This window comes from Denticeps clupeoides, chromosome 2, assembly GCF_900700375.1.
Source record: "Denticeps clupeoides chromosome 2, fDenClu1.1, whole genome shotgun sequence".
Taxonomy (NCBI): Eukaryota; Metazoa; Chordata; class Actinopteri; order Clupeiformes; family Denticipitidae; genus Denticeps; species Denticeps clupeoides.
In genome coordinates this window covers 21,961,566-21,984,867 of record NC_041708.1, presented here as the reverse complement: position 1 = coordinate 21,984,867, position 23,302 = coordinate 21,961,566, and the positions used below count along the sequence as shown (strand labels likewise).

At 44.1% G+C, this 23,302-nt stretch overlaps 1 protein-coding gene across 3 annotated transcripts; it reads left to right on the top strand.

Moving 5' to 3' along the window:
• Positions 1 to 3,955: 3,955 nt before the first annotated feature.
• On the top strand, positions 3,956 to 23,244 carry LOC114767362 (tyrosine-protein kinase Lyn-like). 3 transcript variants are annotated; one of them, XM_028959085.1, is made up of 14 exons: positions 3,956 to 4,153; positions 6,817 to 7,480; positions 8,254 to 8,410; positions 8,757 to 10,601; positions 16,563 to 16,647; positions 17,120 to 17,218; positions 17,673 to 17,776; positions 17,863 to 18,012; positions 18,225 to 18,377; positions 18,937 to 19,119; positions 19,922 to 19,998; positions 20,125 to 20,278; positions 20,393 to 20,524; positions 22,639 to 23,228. In XM_028959085.1, the coding sequence occupies exons 2-14, from the start codon at positions 6,821 to 6,823 to the stop codon at positions 22,839 to 22,841; spliced, it is 4,002 nt and encodes a 1,333-aa protein (XP_028814918.1). In that variant the 5' UTR covers positions 3,956 to 4,153; positions 6,817 to 6,820; the 3' UTR covers positions 22,842 to 23,228. The 3 variants fall into 3 exon arrangements, with proteins under 3 accessions (XP_028814918.1, XP_028814897.1, XP_028814907.1); XM_028959074.1 differs by lacking the exons at positions 3,956 to 4,153; positions 6,817 to 7,480; positions 8,254 to 8,410; positions 8,757 to 10,601 and adding exons at positions 15,819 to 15,916; positions 16,146 to 16,254; positions 16,390 to 16,435 and having other exon boundaries at positions 16,551 to 16,647; positions 22,639 to 23,244; XM_028959064.1 differs by lacking the exons at positions 16,563 to 16,647; positions 17,120 to 17,218; positions 17,673 to 17,776; ... (5 more) ...; positions 20,393 to 20,524; positions 22,639 to 23,228 and having other exon boundaries at positions 8,757 to 15,073.
• The last annotated feature ends 58 nt before the right edge of the window (positions 23,245 to 23,302 follow it).

Sequence of the window (23,302 nt, the reverse complement as noted above, 5' to 3'; positions counted from 1 at the left end):
GCTGACACTCGTATCAGAACACAGGAAGGCGCTTTAGTCCCGAGAAATCTGGCAGACCTGCAACCCAGTAGAAGTGAACACAAAATGTTCATAGTTATGATAATATTTCACTTTATTAACACTGTATGCATTAAAAACACAATGTACGGCATTCATAATCCTGTCGATTACTTCCTGCAGCCCATCGCTGGGTGGTGCCCACAGTTAATGTTAGTGTTAAATGTCGACCTTTAGGAGATTAAACACACACACACACACACACACACCCTACAGGTGAATGCAGACGACCTGAGGGGTGTTAAATGGTTGCCGCATGACAACAGCCTCCTGCAGCAGTCGGCTGGGATAACATCAACAGAAGTATGAGTGTGTGCATGTGTGTGTGTAAATGCGAGGTGAAGATTAATCCCCTTGTTAACACTAATGCCACGTGCACCGCCCTAATAATAACTGCGAATTGTAAAAATAACACTGAGAGAATACGCAACCGGTGAGAATAAGCGATTATCTCACTTAGAGCGAGGTGTCTCCTGTTTAAAACTGTGTGAGTGTGTGTGTGTAGAGATAAAAGAAAGAGAGCCCTGGTGTTATAATTCTTTTTTTCTACATGCCTGATCACTTACATCCAAACCATGTCCAGTTGTGCCCCGCTAAATATAACTCTGACAATCCGAACTGACTCATTTACTTATTATACACACACTTACACACACACACAGGAGGGTTTCAAAGAGCACCTGTCTGTGTTTCCAGGTCTGCGCTGACGGCTGTGAGTGGGGTCTGTGGCTGGGAACATCCTTGGCGTGACAGGAAACACTGTCCCGTCAGACTCACAGCAGGCTGGAGCTGCAGGATTTCCTACCTAATGAAAATAAAGAGAGAAATTCTCTAAACTGAACATGAGGGAGGGCCATGGGATCATGGCGGGGTCAGGTCGTCTTTGTCGGGGTGTGTGAGTGTGGATGCATATTTCTACATATAAAATGGCCAACGGGTTGGTCTGTGAGAATGTGACCAGATGAATCTGTGTGCCCCTCATACATTGAGGAACTAGTCAAAGACAAACAGGAACATCCTACTGACCACAGACAGAAAGACAGACAGACTTATGGGAACCACAAAGGTCGTCTCGATCCTGCTGCCATTACAGAAAAGCTCACTCCTTGGAGGGATGCAAATCTTTTTTTGTTCGTTTATTGCATAACCTCACATGTGTCAATTCATAGTCCTGTATCTTCAGTTTGTTCAATAATGTAAAAATGCAAAGTCCCATAAATGAATAAGTGCATCCCAACTGTGTATTTACATTATACAGGCAGGTGGCACACATAATTAATAAGGCTAATTTATTACTGTTTTAGTTTACCATCATGGTAACTATAACCATTCTCAGAATTGTAAAGTGGAAACCCACATATGCCAGTAAGATGAAACATTGTTTGACTTAAAATGAATGTGTCGGAAATTTCTGTTTTATTCAATAAACTTTTGGAAAAGCATGTTCAATATGATTATTAGTTTTTGAACAGTTAATATGCATTATTTTAATGAGTATAGTGTAGGATCTAGAGTACTCCAGCAGGGGTCGCACACGATCAGTCAGCATGAGTGAGGTGTGTCTGGATAGAGGTGCAGGTCGCATCGGCAGATCTTCCATACCTGCACTGTAAGTCGGAACACAGCCTCTCCCAGCATGCATTCTGTCGACAGTATATCTGCAAATTGATATTTTCTTTACGTCTGTATGAGCGGAATTTATTTATCCTCATAGCATCCACGGTAGGTGACTTGGCGGCTCTGGGTGAAGAGTGGATCCCTGCCCTGCTCCAGCTCATGTTGTGGATCAGCAAGTGAGTTATGGTGTTGGTCCTATTAGGGTTAGGATGGTAGTAGTCTAGTGGGTTAGACACCTACGAACCAGTGGTGGCCAAGTGGTAAGGAAACAGGCCCGCAATCAGAAGGTTGCTGGTTCGAATCCTCCCACACCGGGCGCCTGTCATGGCTGCCCACTGCTCACTAAGGGTGATGTTAAAAGGACATATTTCGTTGTGCTGCACCGTGTGCTGTGCTGCAGTGTTTCACAATGACAATCACTTCACTTTCTTTCACCAGAAGACCACCCCAAACCACACTTACTCCCATTGTGTCCCTGAGCAAGACACTGAGTGTCTCCAGGGGGGGGACTGTCCCTGTCACTGATTGTACTGATTGTAACGTCACTATGGATAAAGTCGTCTGATAAATGCCGTTAATTAAACATAAATGTTAGTGGAACCTGTGTTTGACCAGGAATGTGAATCTGTGTCGTCTAGTGCCACTTCTCTCTGTTCTTGGGCGCGTTGAGTGATTCACTGTGGAGAGAAGTTAATGTTTGTCTGCCAGTGGTGTGATAAGGGGGTTGGCATGGAGCTCCAGGGCGTTGGGGTTTGACAACAGGAATTATTAGGTGTCAATGTGGCACACGCCTAGGAATGCCTGGAAAACCGGGAACTGCTGTGAAACAATGATGAAATGGTGGGTGATAAGAAAGTGAGTGTGTATTGAACTCCCAGTATCTCTGTGTGTCCCACTCTTATCCCATATCCCCAACATATTCTACATTTTTTCCCCGTAAGAGCAATGTCGTGCTCCGCCCTGGCGCCTCGAGTTAAAAATAGATGAGCAAGGAATCCTGACCACACATGTACACCAGTGTGTGTATTGTTCAATTTGGATCTGATCTTTCTGCCTTCACACTACCCATGATTTCAGTGTGTATTAGTATATTAATAATTAACCATATTCCCGCTCTCTCTCTCTGTCTCTCAATCTCTCTCTCTCTCTTTATATATATATATGTTTGACCAGGAATGTGAATCTGTGTTGTCTAGTGCCACTTCTCTCTGTTCTTGAGCGCGTTGAGTGATTCACTGTGGAGAGAAGTTAATGTGTGTGTATATATATATATATATATATACACACACACACACACACACACACACACACACACACACATATATATATACATACATAACACCACCAGATTACCAGGTTGGATGGTGAGGTGTCACACTCCCAGCTCTTTTGACATTCCACGAGTTTCCCCTGTTGTTCTGGGAGTGAGATGGACTCATCACAGGAGGCCACACCAGAATTCCAGAATTCCTCGGCTCCAGTTGGTACGTCATTCTTTCCCTAAGTACAGACAGTCATTTGGTCAGAAACACACACACACACACACACACACACTAACATAGCCCATATGACACATTTAGCTGCACTAAGGTTCTCCCTCTGGTTATAAGGATGCTTTATAGAACTACAACTTGAACTGTTTCTTTATAAACAGAGTTCAAAAGCGGAGAAGCTCTCTCAGGCAAGCTGCGTCTTCATTCTGGACGACTTCAACCCACACATTAAAATCATGCTTCTTTCTTGTTTTATCTGTTTATTACGCGAACAAGCCCAACCCTTAATGCTGCCATCAGAGCCGCGGTTAGTTCTAGTTCAAAAGCAGCATCCACTGTGTGTACAGACAACTGCAAGTTGGTGATGATGACCAGGGTGTGAATTATGCTCACTCCAGCCTTGTGGAGGTCCTCTCGGGCTTAATCCTTATTACCAAAAGAGTCTCGATAAGATTACAGCTGCACAGGAGAGAAATGCACGGCAGCTCGGGCCATCTGGGGTTTCAGTAGGAACCCGAAACGGCATAAATTTATCCTTATGTCCTCACCAAACACATTATTTTCAGTGCATTTCCCTGTCCTAATGGTTCTATTAGAATGCGCCTTTAATGCTACCTGAACCTCAAATGTGCGTGTCAGTGCAATAAAAGTCACGCAAGCCACACCAACTGTTGCCATGAGTATTTTTGCAGGTAGCAGAGTGTCGCTGCAGTGAGATTAGCCTTGAGCAAAGATTAAGCAAATTAAGGCTGAAGGCCATCTTGAAATAATCTTTTGTCTGGCATGAGAGCAGCGCTCCAGATGGATTTTTCAAACCTCTAGTTCTACATGACGAATGGTTCCGAATAAGTGAGGTTTGGTCATGTTGTGACGCACGGGAGCTATTTCTCTTGCTAAAGTGAGGAGAATTTATAGGCACGAGTGATAGAAGCACTCAGAAGGGACAGTATTTCTGTTCAAGAGGACACTGACATCTCAGTCTCAAGGTAGGAAGTCAATTTATTTCTCACTGTTTCAATTTTAAATTGTGTCCGTTCAGCCTGGAGCTCATGGAGATACAACAAACCAAATTTCTAAATCCTGTGTGTCAGTAGAATGGTTCTAACAATAGCCATTGTATAACTTTGATGTATTTTAGGGAACGGTTCCTTTGTAGTGGCTTCTTTTCTGAACACAATGTAACGCAGACCCCACTTCTATAATGTTTTCACGGAGAGAATCTAACGAGTACTAGTTCATGATTTAGCAAATGAGCTGTGATTGTGGGATGAACAGCCTTGCAGAGATATCCGTGACTGCAGGTTTCTGTGTTGATTGTGTTCGGAACGTTGCCAGATAGGTTCCACGTACCAGTATGTTGCTGGATAAACAACATATGCCCACAGTCTGCCATTCTTAACCCACTGAACAGCCACAGGCAGGCCTGAGCATTCAAGTCCTTGACCATCCATATTATGTAAAGTTTTTTTTCCTGAAAGAAACTGAAGGAAACACTTTGTTGACACAAGAATACCCTCTTATACAGTAGATACAGCTTGTTCATTTATGCCTCACCACAGACTATTGCCTTGACATATGGCAGGAAGGATCATGCTCCTGACAGAACACATGTGATGTTGGGTGGGACGTGGAAAAGAACAAAGCTTTAGACCAAATTCCATGCTCACAAGTTCCGGACGTATTCTATTTGACATGCTGCTAGAACTGTAGTCAGTAGGCTACACAACGGGGATGTCCAAATGCTGAAACACACCACATTCAACTTTAGCTTAACATTAACATTTATTCATTTGGCATTTATCCATGACTCAATCTGTCTGATTACTCATAGGTGGAACTTACAAAGTGACATGCATAGCATCACAATCAAATCACATTTCATTTACAGTGCCTCCAGAAAGTATTCACAGCATAATTTTCTCCACATTTTGTTTTTTCCACATTCCGAAATGGATTAAATAATTTTATTCCTCAGAATTCTACACACAACACCCCATAATGACGGAGGAAAAACGTTTACTTGAGGTTTTGGCAAAGTTATTTTTAAAAAATGAGAAATCACATGTATATAAATATTTACAGCCTTTGCTCAATACTTTGTTGATTACAGTAATTACTGCCTCAAGTCTTTTTGAATATGGCGCCACAAGCTTGGTACACCTATACTTGTCCAGTTTGGCCCATTCCTCTTTGCAGCTCCTCTCAAGCTCCATCAGGTTGGATGGGAAGCGTCAAAGCACAGCCATTGTAAGAGATGTTGACTCAGATTCAAGTGGTAGTAGCCTAGGCATAACACACTCGCTTTTGAACCAGAAGACCCAGGTTCAAATCCCACTTACTACCATTGTGTCCCTGAGCAAGACACTTAACCTGAAGTTGCTCCAGGCGGACTGTAACTATTGATTGTAAGTCGCTCTGGATAAGGGCGTCTGATTAATGCTGTAAATGTAAATTCAAGTCTGGGCTCTGGCTGGGCCACTCAAGGACATTCACAGAGTTGTCCTGAAGCCACTCCTTTGATATCTTGGCTGTGTGCTTAGGCTCGTTGTCATGCTGAAAGATTTACATTTACGGCATTTGGCAGACGCCCTTATCCAGAGCGACTTACAATGGGCTTCCATGTTACCATGTTACATGTTATTCACAATGTTGTAGTTTCTATACATAAGTCAGACAATAAGAAGTTACTCTAAATATTAATATTTTTATTATTAATACAATTTTTCAATTTAAATAATCTAAATAAAGATGAACCGTCGGGCTCTGGAGCATGTTTTCATTCAGGATGTCTCTGTCAGTGTGCTGCAGTCGATATTCTCTCTATCCTGGCTAGCCTCTCAGTTCCTGCCGATGCAAAGCATCCCCACAGCATGATGCTGCCAAGCTTCACTGTAGGGATGGTATTGGCCTATTGGCAAACTCCAGGCAGGCTGTCATATGCCTTTTAATTAGGAGTGGCTTCCGTCTGGTTCTGGATCACCTCCCAGACTAAGGCCCTTCCTCCCTGATCACTCAGTTTAGGTGGCCGGCAAGCTCGAGGAAACGTCCTGGTGGTTTTCAACTTCTTCCACTTATTGATGATGGAGGGAAACAAAAGACACCTGAGTTCAATTTTGAGCTTTGTGGCAAAGGCTGTCAATACTTGTACATGTGATTTTTTTTTTTTTTATAAATTTGCCGAAACCTCAACTAATCCTTTTTCACATTGACATTATGAGGTGTTCTGAGGAATTAATTAAATTAATGTTGGAATAAGGCTGTAACAAAGTGTGGAAAAAATAAAATAGAATTTAATCCATTCTTACGAATTGCAATTTGCACCCAAGATCACCATATAAACAACTGATTGACTGATAAAATGTCCCCTTATCTGAAATAAAAACATTTTCATAATATTACACTTTTTTCCCTTCTGATATTTTTTCCTTCAAGCAACAAGTGAGTTTCTTTTCAAATGAGATTTTTTTTGGCTCGAGGTTTGACATGCCTGTACTTTTCACTATTAAATGCTATTAACTGAGGTCTGCTCTTCATCAGTTTTCTAAAACTATGAATACGTTTAAAAGTGAGGCAAAGTCAGAGGACTTTGTAGAAAATAGAAGTCAGAAACAACAATAGGTGACTGCTCTCCATTTTTCTTGTTTCCAAGCACAATGAGTGATGCGCCACCCTTCTCCCGAAAGGCTCCTCTGCCGGCCCAGTCCTCCAGCAGTGGGCGAACACTGATGACGTCACGCCTGCCTTACACGGAGCCCATCGCCTCCAAGCACGTCTGCTTCTACAAGAGTGGAGATGCCCAGTTCAGCGGCCTCCCCGTGGTCATCAACAACCGCACATTTAAGACCTTCGAGTCGCTGCTTGACAACTTGTCCAAGCGAGTGCCGCTGCCCTTCGGTGTGAGGACGATCACCACCCCACGTGGTCACACCACCGTACGCTCGCTCGAGCAGCTGCGCCATGGACACGCCTACCTTTGCTCAGACCGCCGGCCGGTCAAGCCTGTGGACCTGGACCGGGCGCGCCGGAAGCCGCCGCCCTGGTACCATCCCAGGCCTGTGAGCGAGGCCCGGCGCAGGGCACTGCAGCACAGGGACAACCAGGGAGTGCAGAGGCGCGCGGGGCGGAGGCAGGAGTCCCGCGTTCTGCTGCACACGCCCAAGCGACTGGTGGTGTTCCGAAACGGAGAACCTGAGGAGAGGCACACGCTGCTGCTGCACAAGAGGAACGCCCAGTCCTTTGAGACGCTGCTGGGTTACATGTCGCATGTGATGCAGTTCCCTGTGATGAAGCTGCACACGCCTGATGGGCGGAGGGTAAGAGCATGGTTTCATCAATCAGCTGACCCTTACCATACTAGTAATCTCCATATATACATAAAAAAAGGATTCCACATCACCATATCCTCACAGATCCTACCATGAACCATGTTCAGGGTTCAGAATGCTTTTCAAGGAAACATCTCAGTTTCCCTGGCCAGGCCTTTGCTGGAACTCGCTAGAATGTTCCATTGTTCCATTGTTTTCTCTCCAAATTCTGTCATGAAAACTTGCCTTTACTCTTTAAACACACAAAATGGCATGGGTCAGTGGTTACTATCACTTCGGCCCCGCTTCTTTACCTCATGCAGTTGGGTTACTGTGGTAATAGTACTCTGGGTTACTGTGGTTGCCGTGTTTGGAGAGCATTATCCGGTGACATCACAGACTGCCGCATGGTTGTGGGACTCACAAATAACATCCAGAAAGGGAGAGGCTACTAAGCTCCTTAGGCGCTTCATCCTCTTATGTCGTAGTGCACCCTGGGATATTACCTGACTGGCTGTTTCATAGACCGATAGCACAAGCTATGCAGACATTAAATAAACTTTTTCATGTGCTATAAACATATTTCATACATTCTCTCATTTAGTTTTTAACAGTCAATGTGTCAATAATTACTAGAAAAATGTCCTATGTAAGAGTTTAGCCATGCAATAAACCAAGACAGGTCTGCTCTATATCAAAATAGGAACATAATGTGATATGACCATTATGTTATTTGTTGGATCAAGAATATGCTTGTAATTCATTTTTAATCAATGCTGAAGGTGGATGGCCTCCCTGCGCTAATCCTGTGCTCAGGGGTGTTAGTGGCAGCAGGTCGCGAGCCATTCAAATCCGGAGACTACAACACCCAGCGACCCCCTGCTCCAACATGGCTCCCAGCTAAAAGAGTGGGCGGCCAGCGTCTGCAGCCTGGCCGACGTAAGTTCAGCTAATTTATTAGCTGCCGCTGATTGATTAGCTGCAGAGTGTTGCTGGCAGGATAAGGCCTGGGAAAGTGCTGAGGCTGTAATAGCAGTAAAACCTTCTGTGGCCTACTTACATCTCACAAGTAGAGCTGGCCACCAGGACGGCTCGTGCAGATGCTCCTTTGACATTTTATTTGCTCCTTTGACATTTTTTGACATTAGCTTTGCTAATTTGTGTTTTCTTTTTGCTTTTTTATGCTAACGGGATGACATCGCTTGGCGTTCCTGCATCATCTGATTGGACATTTTTCTTTCCTACACGTCCATGTTGTTGCCTACATTCCTTATTGCTTCTGAAGAGAAAAAGAAATCACCCTCCAGCAGCTCAAAGTCTCACCTTTTCTCCCCGTCTTCCGAGCGCTTTCTCATCAACCAGTTACAGAACAGCGTAAGAGGCTCAGTGGAACTGGGATCCGGCCAGCAGCTAGAATCAGTCGCTGAGACGGACACTCTAACCATCGGGGAGGGCATGATGATGGACGACGCTCAGATTTTCCCCGATGATGACATCGAGAAGTCCTTCCGGGTCAACCAGGATGGCAGCATGACCGTCGAGATGAAAGTACGGCTAACGATCAAAGAAGAGGAGACTGTACAATGGACAACCACACTGAGCCGGTCCAGCATAACCAATCAGATAAAAGCATCGCAGCTTTCTCAGAGCAGCATGGATACATGCTTACCTGTCTCCTGTAACCCCCCTCCGGACCCTGGACCTTCTGCTAGTGAAGTCAGCAATGGACGCAATAGCAGAGAACATAACGGTCTGCCTCCCCTGGAGAACTCAAGCAGTGATGACATGGAACCAGAACAGCAAAAAGAAGAAACAAAGATCGAAGTCAGTCAGGGCCAGGCGTCTATGGAAAGCATCCATCAGATGTCTGAAATGGACATTGAAGAGAACGTCAGGGGGTCCTATTCTTACCGAGAAGAGATGCAAAACGGGGAGCTGAAGCAGGGGTACTGCATGATGCAGCAGTGCAGCAGTCGGCCCGTGCCCAAACCCCGAAGTACATGCCTTCCAGAAGGCCACAGCAACCTCAACGCAAGCAGCAGTCTGCAGTCACACTGCAAATCCACAGAAATTGTCCAGCTGAAGGGCGGTGGAGAGGAAATCAGGGAAACTGTGCTCCATATTTATGAACAGCAGACCTGTCAGGATAACTTCTTGGCCAACGCACAGCTGCACGTCCAAGGACTGTTGACTTGTAGTCCTCCACATGTCAAGCCTGCTTCCTCAGAGGTAGTGGGACCAGAAATTTTAGACAAACCTTTCTGCTCATCCAGTATGATGTGGGCATCCAACCAAGGTTCATCGACTACTTCTGGGTCATTTCTGGGTAGCAGATCGGCATTTCAAGCTTTGCAGAGCAGCTGTAAAGACTCACAACCAACAGAGAATCAACTTATGTCCATCATCTCGCCAGCAGTAAAAGGCGAGGACACTCAACGGTCTGGCATTATGAAGAAAAGGAGACCCGTCAAATTTATTGTACGAAGGAATCACATTTTGCAGACCATAACTTCAGAAAAGAAACACAAAGAGCACTTGGCGGAAATTCTGAAAGACATTCGCAAAAAGAGGAACAATGCGGATCACTCGTGCAGCTATGTGAAGCTCGCAGACCATTTAAAAGCAAAAGCTGTTCAACAGCTTCTCAAGAAAAGAAACAAAATGAAAGTGGCTGGGTACAGAGGAGATGACTATGTTATGTCATTTATGGTTGAGAACATCAACAATGAACAATCAGCAGTAGAACAGCAGGACACCATCCAGGCTGCAAGGAGAAATGTTCTGGAGGTGGAAGACATGTCTGGGAAAGCAGTACTAGTGCGGCAAACATCAATGCACGAGGAGGAACACAGCTTACGAGAGAGTAAAGAGTTGACTGAGAGCATCTCTTTGCCTGCTCTACACTCCTCCTCCTCAATGGTCAATGAGTATGTGCAACACTGGCTGCAGATGAGCAAAGAAAGCAGCACACCCCCTTCTGGACTTGCATCCAAAAAAAAGAAGACTAAACAAGTACAAAACAAGTCTCTTCCAGTGACCCCGGAACATTGTGATCCTGCCAGAAACCTCCTAAGTTATCCAGTACCTAAGAAACATTCACCTGAGAGAACATCAGCACTAAGAGATGATTGCAAAAGGAGCAATGCCTCTGATGAAAATGCACCTAGAAATTCCTCTGCCTTGTCCAAAAACCTTGCAATAAAGATGGTCCAACAGTGCACCAAGTCACCACTGGGGAAGACCATCTCTCCCCAGAGTACACAGAATGATCTGTTATCATATTATGCATCATTAGAAAGTGTATCACTATCAGAAAAGTCACAGACACCAACCATCATCTCATCAAAAAGTTCTCCACTATCGAGCTATAATTCTTTGGACAACCAGTCAATGAATGATTCTTTACTGGACAAATCATTGTCCGGAAGTAACGTATTGGAGAAGGCTAATAATTCCCTGAAAAAGATGGATGAGGTTCATGCAAGTGGAACGCTAACCAAAGCTACACAAACCACCCGAAATCAATCTTGTGAGAAACCAAAATCATCCAAGCTCACCTCTTCTCAAAGGTCTGACATGCTAACCCCAAACACCAGAGTGTCTTCCATTAAGACGGGCAGAGCGACAACCAGTAATCTCCAAAAGAAAGTGGAACCAATACCAACAACATATAGAGTAGCCCCTGACATGGGTGTACAAACAAAGCGAACCTTCTCTGTCAGGATGGCTGCCCGGCCTGATATGAGGCCTGTTCTGGATCAGCTTTGTCTTTCCATCCAGTCTTTGAAACAGATGTCTCAGCACAAGCGGCCGTCTTGTCTGGAGAAGTCTAACAGTGTCCCGGACTTTTCATCCCATGTAGCCTCCACATTTGGCTCATCCTCTCGAGTACTCCTTGCTTTCCTTTGTGTCATGACTTTGAAGGATGGCCTCGCCAACCTCAGTACAGGCAGACAACCGAGCTCCACCAACCCCAGCTATTCCGAAGCCTTGATGCTACTGGACTCCCTCAAAGAGCTGGCCAGAATAGAAGATGCAGCTCTGCTAAATGCCAGTCTGAGCAGCCTGCAGAAGTCAGTTTCTGCACATTTGCTGCACAGTTGGAGGGGATTCCAGGACCTCAGTGACAAGGCCATGAGTTGCAGTGTCTCCCCAAGCAGCTCCAAGGGTGACGAGTCATCGAGTGAGGGTTCAGAGGAAGAGAAGGTAATGCAGGAGCTGATGGGCGAGCTTGGAGTACCAGAAAGAGTCAGAGAGGAACTGGCAGCTCTGGGTAGTGATCAGGAAAGTATGGCAGAGACCCACCATGGGCAGGAGGATGTGGTGGACAGGCAGGACTGTTTGGAAGACAAAAGTGTCGAACAGAGCTGTCTGGAGATCAGTGAGCAGATACAAGAAGGTGAATCCATTCCAATGTGCAAAGGGAGTGACATTCCACGGTCCCTGCCTAGAGAAGACACTGTAAGCTTCACAGATGCTGTCCTTGAGGATGAGGTCCATGTCTATGTAAAATCAATCACTAATGAAATCGTAGCTCCACAATGCAAAGTCACGTCAGATGATGACAATTCTGCAAGTGATCAGGTGACAGAGTCAGGTTTTCATGATGAAGAACCTTCAAGGCTACATGGAGCTGAGCTAGAAAACTCCACCAAGCTGCCTTTTATCTATGTAGACAAACAGAGGGAAGATCATGAAGAGTCCAGAATTAATGATGGCAGACAAAGCAGTGTTGATGAGGCAGAAAGAAATATTAAGCACAAGCAAGAAAAAGAGAAAGAGGCATCTGATGTCGAGGAGCTGGAAACAGTTGCTCAGGATCAGGACTCGGTCAGTCGCTTGAAATATGAGGTCAAGGCGACAGAGCCCGAAGAGTGTAAAGAGGATAGAAAATCAAGCTCTGAGGATGATGAGGAGAAGTTCAGTCCAGAAGAGGAGGATAGCGATGTGGACGAGGAAGAGGATAGCTGTGAGGAAGAGGAACGAGTCGACAGCAACGTTACTGAAAAAGATGTTGCAGAAATCTTCACTAGCCAAGACTGTGCTGAACAGCAACCAGAGGAACTAGCAAGCTGTGAGATGGATCAAAATGTTGTAAAGAACACTAGATCAGATGGGCACCATGGTACTAACCATGAGGAGGAGGACAACAGGCAGTCTTGCTCCATGGAGGAGCACTTTATTCTGGACAACCCAGAATGCTACACCATTTATCAAGAGAGCTACAATGTGGAACTCACATGTTCTCCACAAAACAGATTTGACTGTGGGAAAATCCTGTCTAGTCCCACTGTAGCGGAGCAAGCAGGTTCCATCGCACAGACTGATAGCAGTATGGATGGCAAGGTAAAGCTAGATACAAATGCCAGAAGTGCAGAACATTTGAAGACCGCGGTTCAGAGTGGTGCACCTGACTCCCACGAGTTAAAGGTGGGAACCCCTGAGGGAAAAGCAGCGAGAAATGCCAAAGAACTCAGGCAAGAGGGCATCAGCAGTGCACAGATTGTTCACACAACTGAAAGCTCACCAAACCCAAGGACTCCATCAACATCGTCCTCGTTAGCGTTCAGCTACGATTCCAAAGGCCAATCTAAAGACATCGAAGGTGATGTTCAAAATAGTAGAGTTAAGTTAATCCGGGAGATGTTCATGGCCAAAAGTAACACAAACAGCCAGTCTGCCCAAAGAAGAATTCCAAGTTCCTGCACCTCCGAAGTGTCTGAATCTCGTCCTGAAACATCAGATGGTGGAGACTACAGCGTGCAGGCCTCCCCAGAGCTATTGAGCGGCGAGGAAGACACTGGGAGATTGTCCATCGCCAAAGGCTACGTCAGGAGAACTATTGAGCATCTTTATGGAAAGAGCACCTTGAATGCCAAAGGCCCGGAGGAGAACCGAGCCATATCTGGCCCTAGACAGAAGCGCAGGGACTGCTCCTCTCTCAACAGCGTTAGTAGCCTCACGTCCTTCCACGAGGCGCGCTCTCAGGTCAAGGCTGACCTGTCCTACTTCAATGCCACAAGTTCATTTGAAGCATCTACTGAGCCAATGCAGTGCATCACCCTCAATGCCCAGGTGGACAGTGCTGGCGCGATTCTTATTGATAAAGGTCGTTGGCTTCTGCGGGAAAACCAGAACAGTCCGAGTTTCCTGTCGGAGTCAGGAACTCTGCCCTCAGGTGATGGAGACGACAGGCTCCGATCCAGAAAGGACGATGCCTCGTATTCTCTATTTCATTCAGAGTCTGTCCACGTATCTGAGAGGGAGGAGACTCCATTGTCTCAGTGCACCTACCTGACCCTACCACATGGGGCAGATTCGGACCCTGAGGAGGAGAACAGCAGAGCCGAGGCCAAGACTTCCAAAAGGACACGAGAATCAAAAACATCCCCAGCTACAGAGGCTGCAAAAACGTGGGCTGAGAAGAACGGCAGCCTGTCTGCCTTCATTCCCGAGTTCAGGGTTGTGGATAATAAAGTGCATCCACTTCCTGATGGCCCTGTTGTCACTCAGCCTCCAAAGGGTCAAGCCGCCCAGAAGGCACTGAGCCAGCGTCCCCCTATGGAACCTGACCTTCTGGAGGTTCTGTATGTGTTTTGTGGACAGCATTGTCCTTTACTCTAAACTTGCTTCTTCTTATCGATAGCCCTTCATCATTAGCACTTATTCTGAACGTCCAGCGGACATCACCCTTGCCTGTGAATCAGCTGATGATCGGTGAACTTCACTGGATGCTTCTTCTTACAGAATAGAAATGTGGCACTACAATTTTTGTGTATGTTCTAACAAATATAACAAGTGATGTGCTCTGCGTGCCTGGAATTCTCAGTGACCATGCTCTAAATAGGAATAAAATTCTTTTTCAAGGAATATTTTGTAACATAATTGCACCAATGTGTAAAGGATGATATGACTGCCAAATTTTACAATGAATTAAACATTGTTATATGCATGAAATTCATAAAACTGTATAATAAACGTCTTAGTGATGCATAACTGATAGCTGTAAGTATTCTTGGAGAGAGGATAGTTAGTTGTAAGCTACAGAGACTGCTAATTAATTAGAAGAAAAGACAATAAGTAATAATTATATTTTTTGTTTATAAATGATGATGTATCATCACAGGCAGCTGGAAATTTAGATGTAGTGTATTTGTTTTTGTTTGTTTTTGTACTTTAATACATTGTCATAAATTAAAATGTATTAAATACATTTTTATTTAAATGATGGGGTGTGTTTAATGGTTTTATTACACCACAGCAATACATAAATAAATAAATACTGCTATCTATAATAATAATAATAAGGATTTGTCTTGTGTTCATGACACTGTACATCTATACATCAGACACTACCCTTCACCCATCACCACTACCACCATCAAGTTAATATTGAGAAGGCCCCACTTTTGTAGCCCTCACCCATCTAGGTATGGACCAGTGATCAAATGTGTTTTTTCCTGCTCATGCCACAGATGACTGGTTTGATATCTGAAGGTCAAGTCCACGGGTGCCAGGTGCTCCTGTAGCCAAAACGTTATTCACTTTTCCTGTCAGCAGTCAAAATGGATGTCATTTAAAAGTGTTTTTGTCATTGTGAAACACTGCAGCACAGCTCACGGTGACACAACAAAGTGTGTCCTCTGCTTTTAACTCATCACCCTTAGTGAGCAGTGGGCAGCCATGAAAGTTGCCCGGCGAGCAGTGTGTGGGGACCTGATCAAGGGGACCTTAGTGGCACCTTAGGGCGATAAACTTCAATTTTTTACTCGCTAGGCCACCACACCACATACACAAAACTGCAAGAGCATACATACAATGAAGATGATTTGGTTCATTAGTTTACTTGGCCAATCAACAGACTGCAGTACAGCCTTCTTTCCAAACGATGGCGGAATACAGCAGTTTTCTTCAGGTCTGTTTCTCTGGGGGAAGAACACAAGTACTTTCTCTTTAATACGGACGCTTGTTTGTCTACAATCATTGTGCCAATCGGTGCTGACCCGTCCTGAGCCTTAGAGCCTCTCATTCTGCAGGAAATGCCTCTCGCCTGTTTATCTGTCCCTTTCCTGGCCTCAGAGCATCACTGAACATTACAAAACAGAAAAGACAAATTCATTCCAAAAGAACCTGTGATCCTGTATATTTTTGTCAGAGGCGGTATTATTATTAATAGTATTACTTTTGTTAGACTTCTGGTGTCTAGTGTATTTTCCCCCCACGGTGGAAACTTTCGGTGCATCAGCTGATATACTAGTCCCTTTAAAGGCAGGCAGAAGTGCGCAATGCATCCCTGGGGACATGCACTGAAGCGTTATTATGTTTTCATGCAAATAAAGTGATAAACACGCAGATCTCAGCAGCGGGAAGTTTCTGCTGAAAAACCCGTCAGAACAAGAAACAGTCGCTCCAGGAAAAACACAACACTCATGTCTATAGTTTAAGGTAAAGTGTTGTTTTTTTTTTGATTATTATAAATTTCTATTCATTGTGTTGTCACTAGATGTAGGCATTACATAAATGTATAATATATTACTATATAACCACATTTTTGAAACAGCTCAGTAGCTTTCTTCATTTCTGAGCTTTTTCCATTAAATATTTGAGTGGTCTGTGATTATTTTCCCCACAAATTAAACTTTTTTGTAAATGTAATGTTTTTTTTTCTTGTCAGTATGGGTTGTGTTAATTCAGGACTCAAAGACCCCAAGTTTTTGGATCAAAACTGTTGCCAGGACGCAAGTGGAGTCCGATACATCACAGACCCCACCAGCAAAAACCGTGTAAGACCCTTGTGTGTGTGTGTGTGTGTGTGTATGTGTGTGTGTGTGTGTGTGATGGCAGTCTAAATAGAAATAATTTAAAAGATTCAACTGAAGACTTTTCCTTAATTATGTTCTCTTTTTTTTCACCGCTAGAAACAGAGCAATCTTCTCCCTGGACAAATAATTCAGACTGAAGATGGTATTATTCTTATTTATGAGTGTATGATGGAAATGACATACATGCATTAGAAATGCGTTGACTGGACGATGCTTTTCACTTACCGTCCGAGGTCTGCACGTTTTTCACCCCACAGATAACAGCAGCATAGTGGTGGCACTTTTCTCCTACGAGCCCTGCAATAACACAGATCTGTCCTTTAAGAAAGGGGAGAGACTGAACATACTGGTCAAGTAAGTGAGCCTGTACCAACACTGTAAAAAAACATAAACACTGCAAACATTACGTAACGCTCCAGGGTAGGGATCCATTGATGGCACTCTATATTGATGTAGCTAAAGTACATAAATATATGAAATATAGTTTCAAATGGTTTAATCTTCCTAACATTGCTCATCTAAAAGTGCAAAACACTCAAATTATACACAGATTAAAAAGTGAAAGAGCTAAAAATGTTTATAAGACAACCCTTACATTTAAGACGCCCTTACATTTATCAGACGCCCTTGTCCAGAGCGACTTACAATCGGTAGGACAGTCCCCTACAGATGGAGAACAAAACAGAGAACAATAGGAGAACTAGGAGTCTCTTTCATTATGTGGTCATTCCATGAAAATAAGAAAGCTCTGCAATAAATTGTTTAGGTTAATCAATATTACATACTTTTGCAGAGTTTTGTATATATATATATATATACATTTCAGGAATGGTGAATGGTGGAAGGCCAAGTCGCTGGCCTCAGGGAAGGAAGGTCTGATTCCCTCCAACTACGTAGCTGCAGCCAATAGTTTGGAATTGGAGGAGTGAGTATTATGAATACAGCGATGCAGCTACAGCACACAGTGGTGTATGGGTGTAAAAAATCCAGCATATTATGCATCTTGTAAATACTATGCTGAATCTCTACAACTATCCATAATTAGCCAATAGTAAATGTTGCATGAGTATTTCAAGCACCACTAGATAGAGCTGATTGTGAATGTGGAAACTTACACATGATCAATAAACTTATTTATATGTATTAATATTACTTATTAAGCCTGTACCATTGTGGTATGATGTTTCTTTTTTAAATGTTAAATTATAAAAGGTTAAAAAGCAGGATGGGATGAAATAGTTATAAGAATAGATATATAACGATATTCATCTACAGGAATATATGTGGAATATAAAATATATTGTGCTTAAAGTTCTACTTCTAGTTCATTTATTGCCCTCTCAAGGTTCCGTGATATCATGAGCTTGCGTATATTTCAGATGGTTCTTTGGCAGCTCCTCAAGAAGAGATGCGGAGCGGCTGCTGCTGGCCCCTGGTAACAAAGCAGGAACGTTTCTCATACGGCAGAGTGAGACGACCTCGGGTATGATGAAATCATTTTATATATATTTGTGATCATCATAACCCAGTCAATATGCCTGAATGTCCAACTTGCCTGTCACTCTGCAGGAAGTTACTCAATGTCAGTGAGAGACACCGATGAACAGGGCGCTGCTGTAATTAAACATTACAAGATCCGTAACCTTGACGATGGGGGATTCTACATCAGCCCCAGGGTCAAATTCCCAGACCTGGCCAGCCTTATTCAGTACTATAAAGGTGAATCCCAGGACAGGACACTCAGCAACCACCACGTGTTCAGGTTTACGTGTAAAACATGACGTGTGACGTACAGAAGGTTATTCAACTTTCTGGAGGGTATAATATATTTTAAAAATGGAAGGGATGTTGAGGTAACTGTTCACTACGGCAGATATAGCACCAGGTGACATACACAGAAAGTGGAATTGGGTGTGTGTTTGTGGGTACAGGCCAGGCGAACGGTCTGTGTCGGAAGCTGGACAAGGCGTGCGTGAAGTGCAAAGCTCAGACACCGTGGCATAAAGATGCCTGGGAAATCTCCAAGGAATCGCTGCGGATGGTGAAGAAGCTGGGAGCCGGGCAGTTCGGGGAAGTGTGGATGGGTGAGTTGTGTGTGTGTTGAATAGAGAGTGAAATCAGATAAACAGATTTTTTTTGTCATTTTGGTTTGTATGTGTGAGCATGTGTGTGTGTGTGTGTGTGTGTGTGTGTGTGTGGTTTTTGTCTATATTTTTAACCCGTCGGAAAGATGGCTTTAGTGAAGCAGGGTACTTCATTATTCTTCACAAAAATCTACGCTATCATCACCTAATACTAGTTTAGATACACACCTTCTAATTAGGTTCTACAACCAGTTCAAACCAAACAGATTCAGTTCTTTCAGTACAATTCATTCAAAAAGTGAAAATGTACCTCACTCAGTACTTCCCAGTGAAATACTATTTCTAAATAGTATTTATATTTATACTGGAAACATTTTTACTGGAATCATTACAGAGGGCCATCATCACCTTGGATACAGAGCAAAATGTGCTTTAATGCCCATATGTCTTTTATGCAATAATATGGACAAAAGTGACGGTATCTAAATACAGCGTGCAAGAACTGACATTCTAAAAGTGAAAAAATTGATAAAATGTAAAACATTTTTGTCCATCTCAGCGATATACAACAACAGCACAAAGGTGGCGGTGAAGACCCTGAAGGAGGGCACCATGTCCGTAGAGGCCTTCCTGCAGGAGGCCGAGCTCATGAAGAGCCTGCAGCATGAGAGGCTGGTCCGACTCTATGCCGTGGTCACCAAGACCCCGCCCATATTCATCATTACAGAGTTCATGGCGAACGGTACGCTCACAAACAGCCCCGCTGGCACGCATTTGGTGGCAGAAAACGGGCTTCGCCACTTTCAGTGTCATATGTTGTCATGAGTAGAGGTGTGAACCTTCACTGGTCTCACGATTGGATTCTAATTGATTATTAATGCACCGATAATCGATTTATTCAATTGCGGTTGTTAATGCATTGCTTATCGATGCATTAATAATCATAATTGAATAGAATCCAATTTTTACATTAAGAGAGTTAAGGCCTCATTTACATGGACATCAGAACCAGACATTTTTATGTGTTTGTGGCTTCAGATGAGCACGGACTAAATGCATGAACGTTTTCTTGCTATCAATTTTTGTCTAAATCCTGATGAGCATTAGACAGCAACGAGCAAACACCATTTGGAACGTCTGTATGGACGACTCCGAAAACAGACCTAAAGCAGATCAGGCCGCTACAGTCAATACTGGCACTAATTTTTAACTTTAATTTTCATACCATCGCCAGAAAACCACCAAGCAACATCATTATGATGTAATCGATTATGTTCTGCACCACATCAATGCAGAATTGACTAGGTCTGAATGTCTTGATTATGGATGTATTGATTATGAGATTCAATTCAACGCCCCTAGTTGTGAATGAATGCAGTCGCCGTGTACCACAACGTCCAGGAAACGGGGACACAGCTGCATTCAGAACTACAGAAATACATCCCCTGCGATGCACATTTGCATAAAGGCCACAGGCTGCAGACCTGCCTTTCTGTTCACCCTTCGTTGTCGTGATCTCATCCAGCCCGTGGTTTCTGCTGCAGGGAGCTTGTTGGACTTCCTGAAAAGCCCAGCGGGACGGAAGCAACTTCTGCCCAAACTGCTGGACTTCTCTGCACAGGTGTGGTGCTCAGAATGAAGTCAGTGTTGAGTGTGTGTCAGGAACTGTAAGCTCTAGTGCTCAGGGGGACAAAGTCTGTCATGCGTGTGTGTGTGTGTGTGTGTGTGTGTGTGAGACTGTCCTCAGATTGCTGAGGGGATGGCGTACATCGAAAAGAAAAACTTCATCCACAGGGACCTCCGTGCCGCCAACGTCCTGGTGTCTGAGAGTCTGTTGTGTAAAATCGCCGACTTTGGCCTGGCTCGCATCATTGAGGACGACACGTACACTGCCAAAGAGGGTATAAACTCTTGATTATTTGCATAATTTCCACATCATTTGCATAACTGGTAGACAAAATATTAGCAAATCCCCCACATTATTTGTTGTTGTCTTGGTTTTTTTTATGGTAAAGGAGCAAAGTTCCCCATCAAGTGGACGGCCCCAGAAGCGATAAACTACGGCTCTTTCACCATCAAATCAGACATGTGGTCCTTCGGGATCCTGCTGTATGAGATCGTCACGTATGGGAGAATGCCATACCCAGGTGAGAGGTGACAGGGGGGTGGGAGCCAGGGACTGTTGTCCCAGTGTGCCATCTGCTGGCAAAATTATTGAAATGCATGTTAATTTTTTTACATTTCCATTTAAGGCATTTGGCAGATTTACAGCGTGCTTTCATGTTACCATCAAGTTATCAGTTCTGCTTCACTAGGACTTCAACCATGAATACACTCATTTTATTCACTCTGTTGTAGTATTTCTTACATAAATGAAACTATAAAAAAGTTAAAGTGAAAGTGAAGTGACAGTCATTGTGAAACCCTGCAGCACAGCACACGGTGACACAATAAAATGTGTCCTCTTCTTTTAACCATCACTCTTGGTGAGCAGTGGGCAGCCATGACAGGTGCCCGGGGAGCAGAGTGTGGGGACGGTGCTCTGCTCAGTGACACCTCGGAGGGTCGGGATTCAAAGCTTCCGTTTCTTTAACCTCTAGGCTACCACTGCTCCTAAAGGTACAAGTTAATCAGAATATTCTCTAAAGAGGAAGGTGTTAAGCCATAATTTGAAAATACTCAGTGACTGAGCTGTTCTGGTTGAAGTTCATTCAACCACCTAGGGGCCAAGCGGTAGCAGTAGTGGCCTAGCGGTTAAGGAAGTGGCCCTGTAATCAGAAGGTTGCAGGTTCGAATCCCAATCCGCCAAGGTGCAACTGAGCAAAGCACCGTCCCCACACACTGCTCCCCGGGCGCCTGTCATGGCTGCCCACTGCTCACTCAGAGTGATGGGATAAGTGCAGAGGACAAATTTCACTGTGTGCACCATGTGCAGTGCTGCTGAGTATCACAAGTGACAATCACTTCACTTCAAGACTTTCAGTCACTTCGTACTTTCAGTGGTGGAGGGACCAGGTGAGCAATACTGGAGGCTCAGAGAATATGAGGTGCAGTGCAAGGTATAATAAAGACTGTGAGGTAGGATGTTTGGCTTTATAGGCATCAGTACTTTGAACCTGAAGTGGGAGGTAATGTAGCAGTGGGCTGGTGTGGGGAGTTTGGGAAGGTTGCATTCTGTATTAGTTGTAGAGGTAGGTAGACCTGCTAGAAGGGAGTTACAGTAATCCAGTCCTGAGATTACTAGGGACTGAAGAAGTATCAGGGTGACCTGTGTTCATAGATAAGGGTAGTTACATCTGATATTATAGAGAAGGATTCTACTTGAGTGGGAAATGTATTACTTTCCTTTTGCAAGTTCAGCCACTTGTCACACATAGAGGTTTCACAATAGTGGCTAAATATGTGGGGTAGTAGCCTGGTGGGTAACACACTTGCCTAAGACCCAGGTTCAAAACCCACTTACTAACATTGTGTCCCTGAGCAAGACACTTAACCCTGAGTGTCTCCAGGTGGGGACTGTCCCTGTAACTGCTGATTGTAACATCGCTCTGGATAAGGGCGTCTGATAAATGCTGTAAATGTGCATGCATGCATAAAGACAAAAAATAAAACAAAGTCATTTTGTGGGCTCAGTATAGCTGTCTGAAATTTGGAGTCTCTCTCCAAAATTCAGCCTTGGTGCAGAATTACAGCCACTTTGATCCAGTCCCACAATGAGATTTCCCAGGACGCGCCATTTCTGTGTCTGTATATTTAAATGCGAATGAGGAGGAGAATGTTGGGATGAGGAGGAGAGCAGCCTATAGAAGTTGAGCAGGCATTCGCCAAGTCACCAACAACAACGTTTGGCACAGGCAGGAAGTCATGAGTATTTTTATTTTTTTTTTCCAGAAGAAAATAAAAAGAACGCACTGGTTCAGAATCTCACATCATGGAACTAAAAAAATACATTCGTACTAATTTTTACATCCAATCACTGAGCAACTGCTCGTTTCCAAGCCATGACGGTCGGTGGAGATAATGTTTTATTGGAGGGGTGGGAAATTCACTGGGTGAAAAAAAGCATGAGAAACAGGAGGTAACCTTTCCCCTTATGATGTTATAAGGGGACAAATTCCAGATCAAACCGTTTGAGCTGCTTGGTAAAAAAAAAAAAAAAACTTTTAATATTCAAACAAAGGTCTAAATTTCTGGAGATATATGGTTATAAAGAATATATGGTTATAACGAATGAAATGTCTGTCCTTATGCTGTCACCCAGGAATGAGCAACAGTGAGGTGATGGCCCGGGTTCAGCGGGGTTACCGGATGCCCTGCCCTGATAACTGCCCCCCGGAGCTCTATGACACCATGAAGACGTGCTGGCTCGCTGCCGCAGAACAGCGGCCCACCTTCGACTACCTGCAGAGCGTTCTAGAGGACTTCACCACAGCCACAGAGGGCCAGTACCAGCAACAGCCATGAGACCAGCAGGGACTTGAACCCGCTGCCTGCCTAATTTTTCAGAATTTCAGACTTTGAGCTTGACATTTAAATGTTCTCATAAAACCCAGAAATGAAGCACACATGAAACTTTTCAGGATTAGTCAGCCCACGTTTTACAAATTAGCACTTTATGCTTTAAAATGTTCACAGTGCAGCACGGCAGGTGCTGCATCCACCCACCAAGGAACTCGCCATGAACTAGAACCTCCATACAGGACAGACCCCCCACAACTCCTGAAGACTGCTGTTGCGTCCCCACAGTTTCTACATGAAATGATACCAGAGATGGAACGTCTTGGTCCAGCAACAGGAAATATTCATTTTCCAAGCCTGTTGCGACGTCACTAACTGAAATTAAATGAAGATTTTTGTAATAAACTATGTTTGTTATTGTTCTGAAAGTTCACACCAACTTCAAACAAAAGCCATAAGCCCTTTTT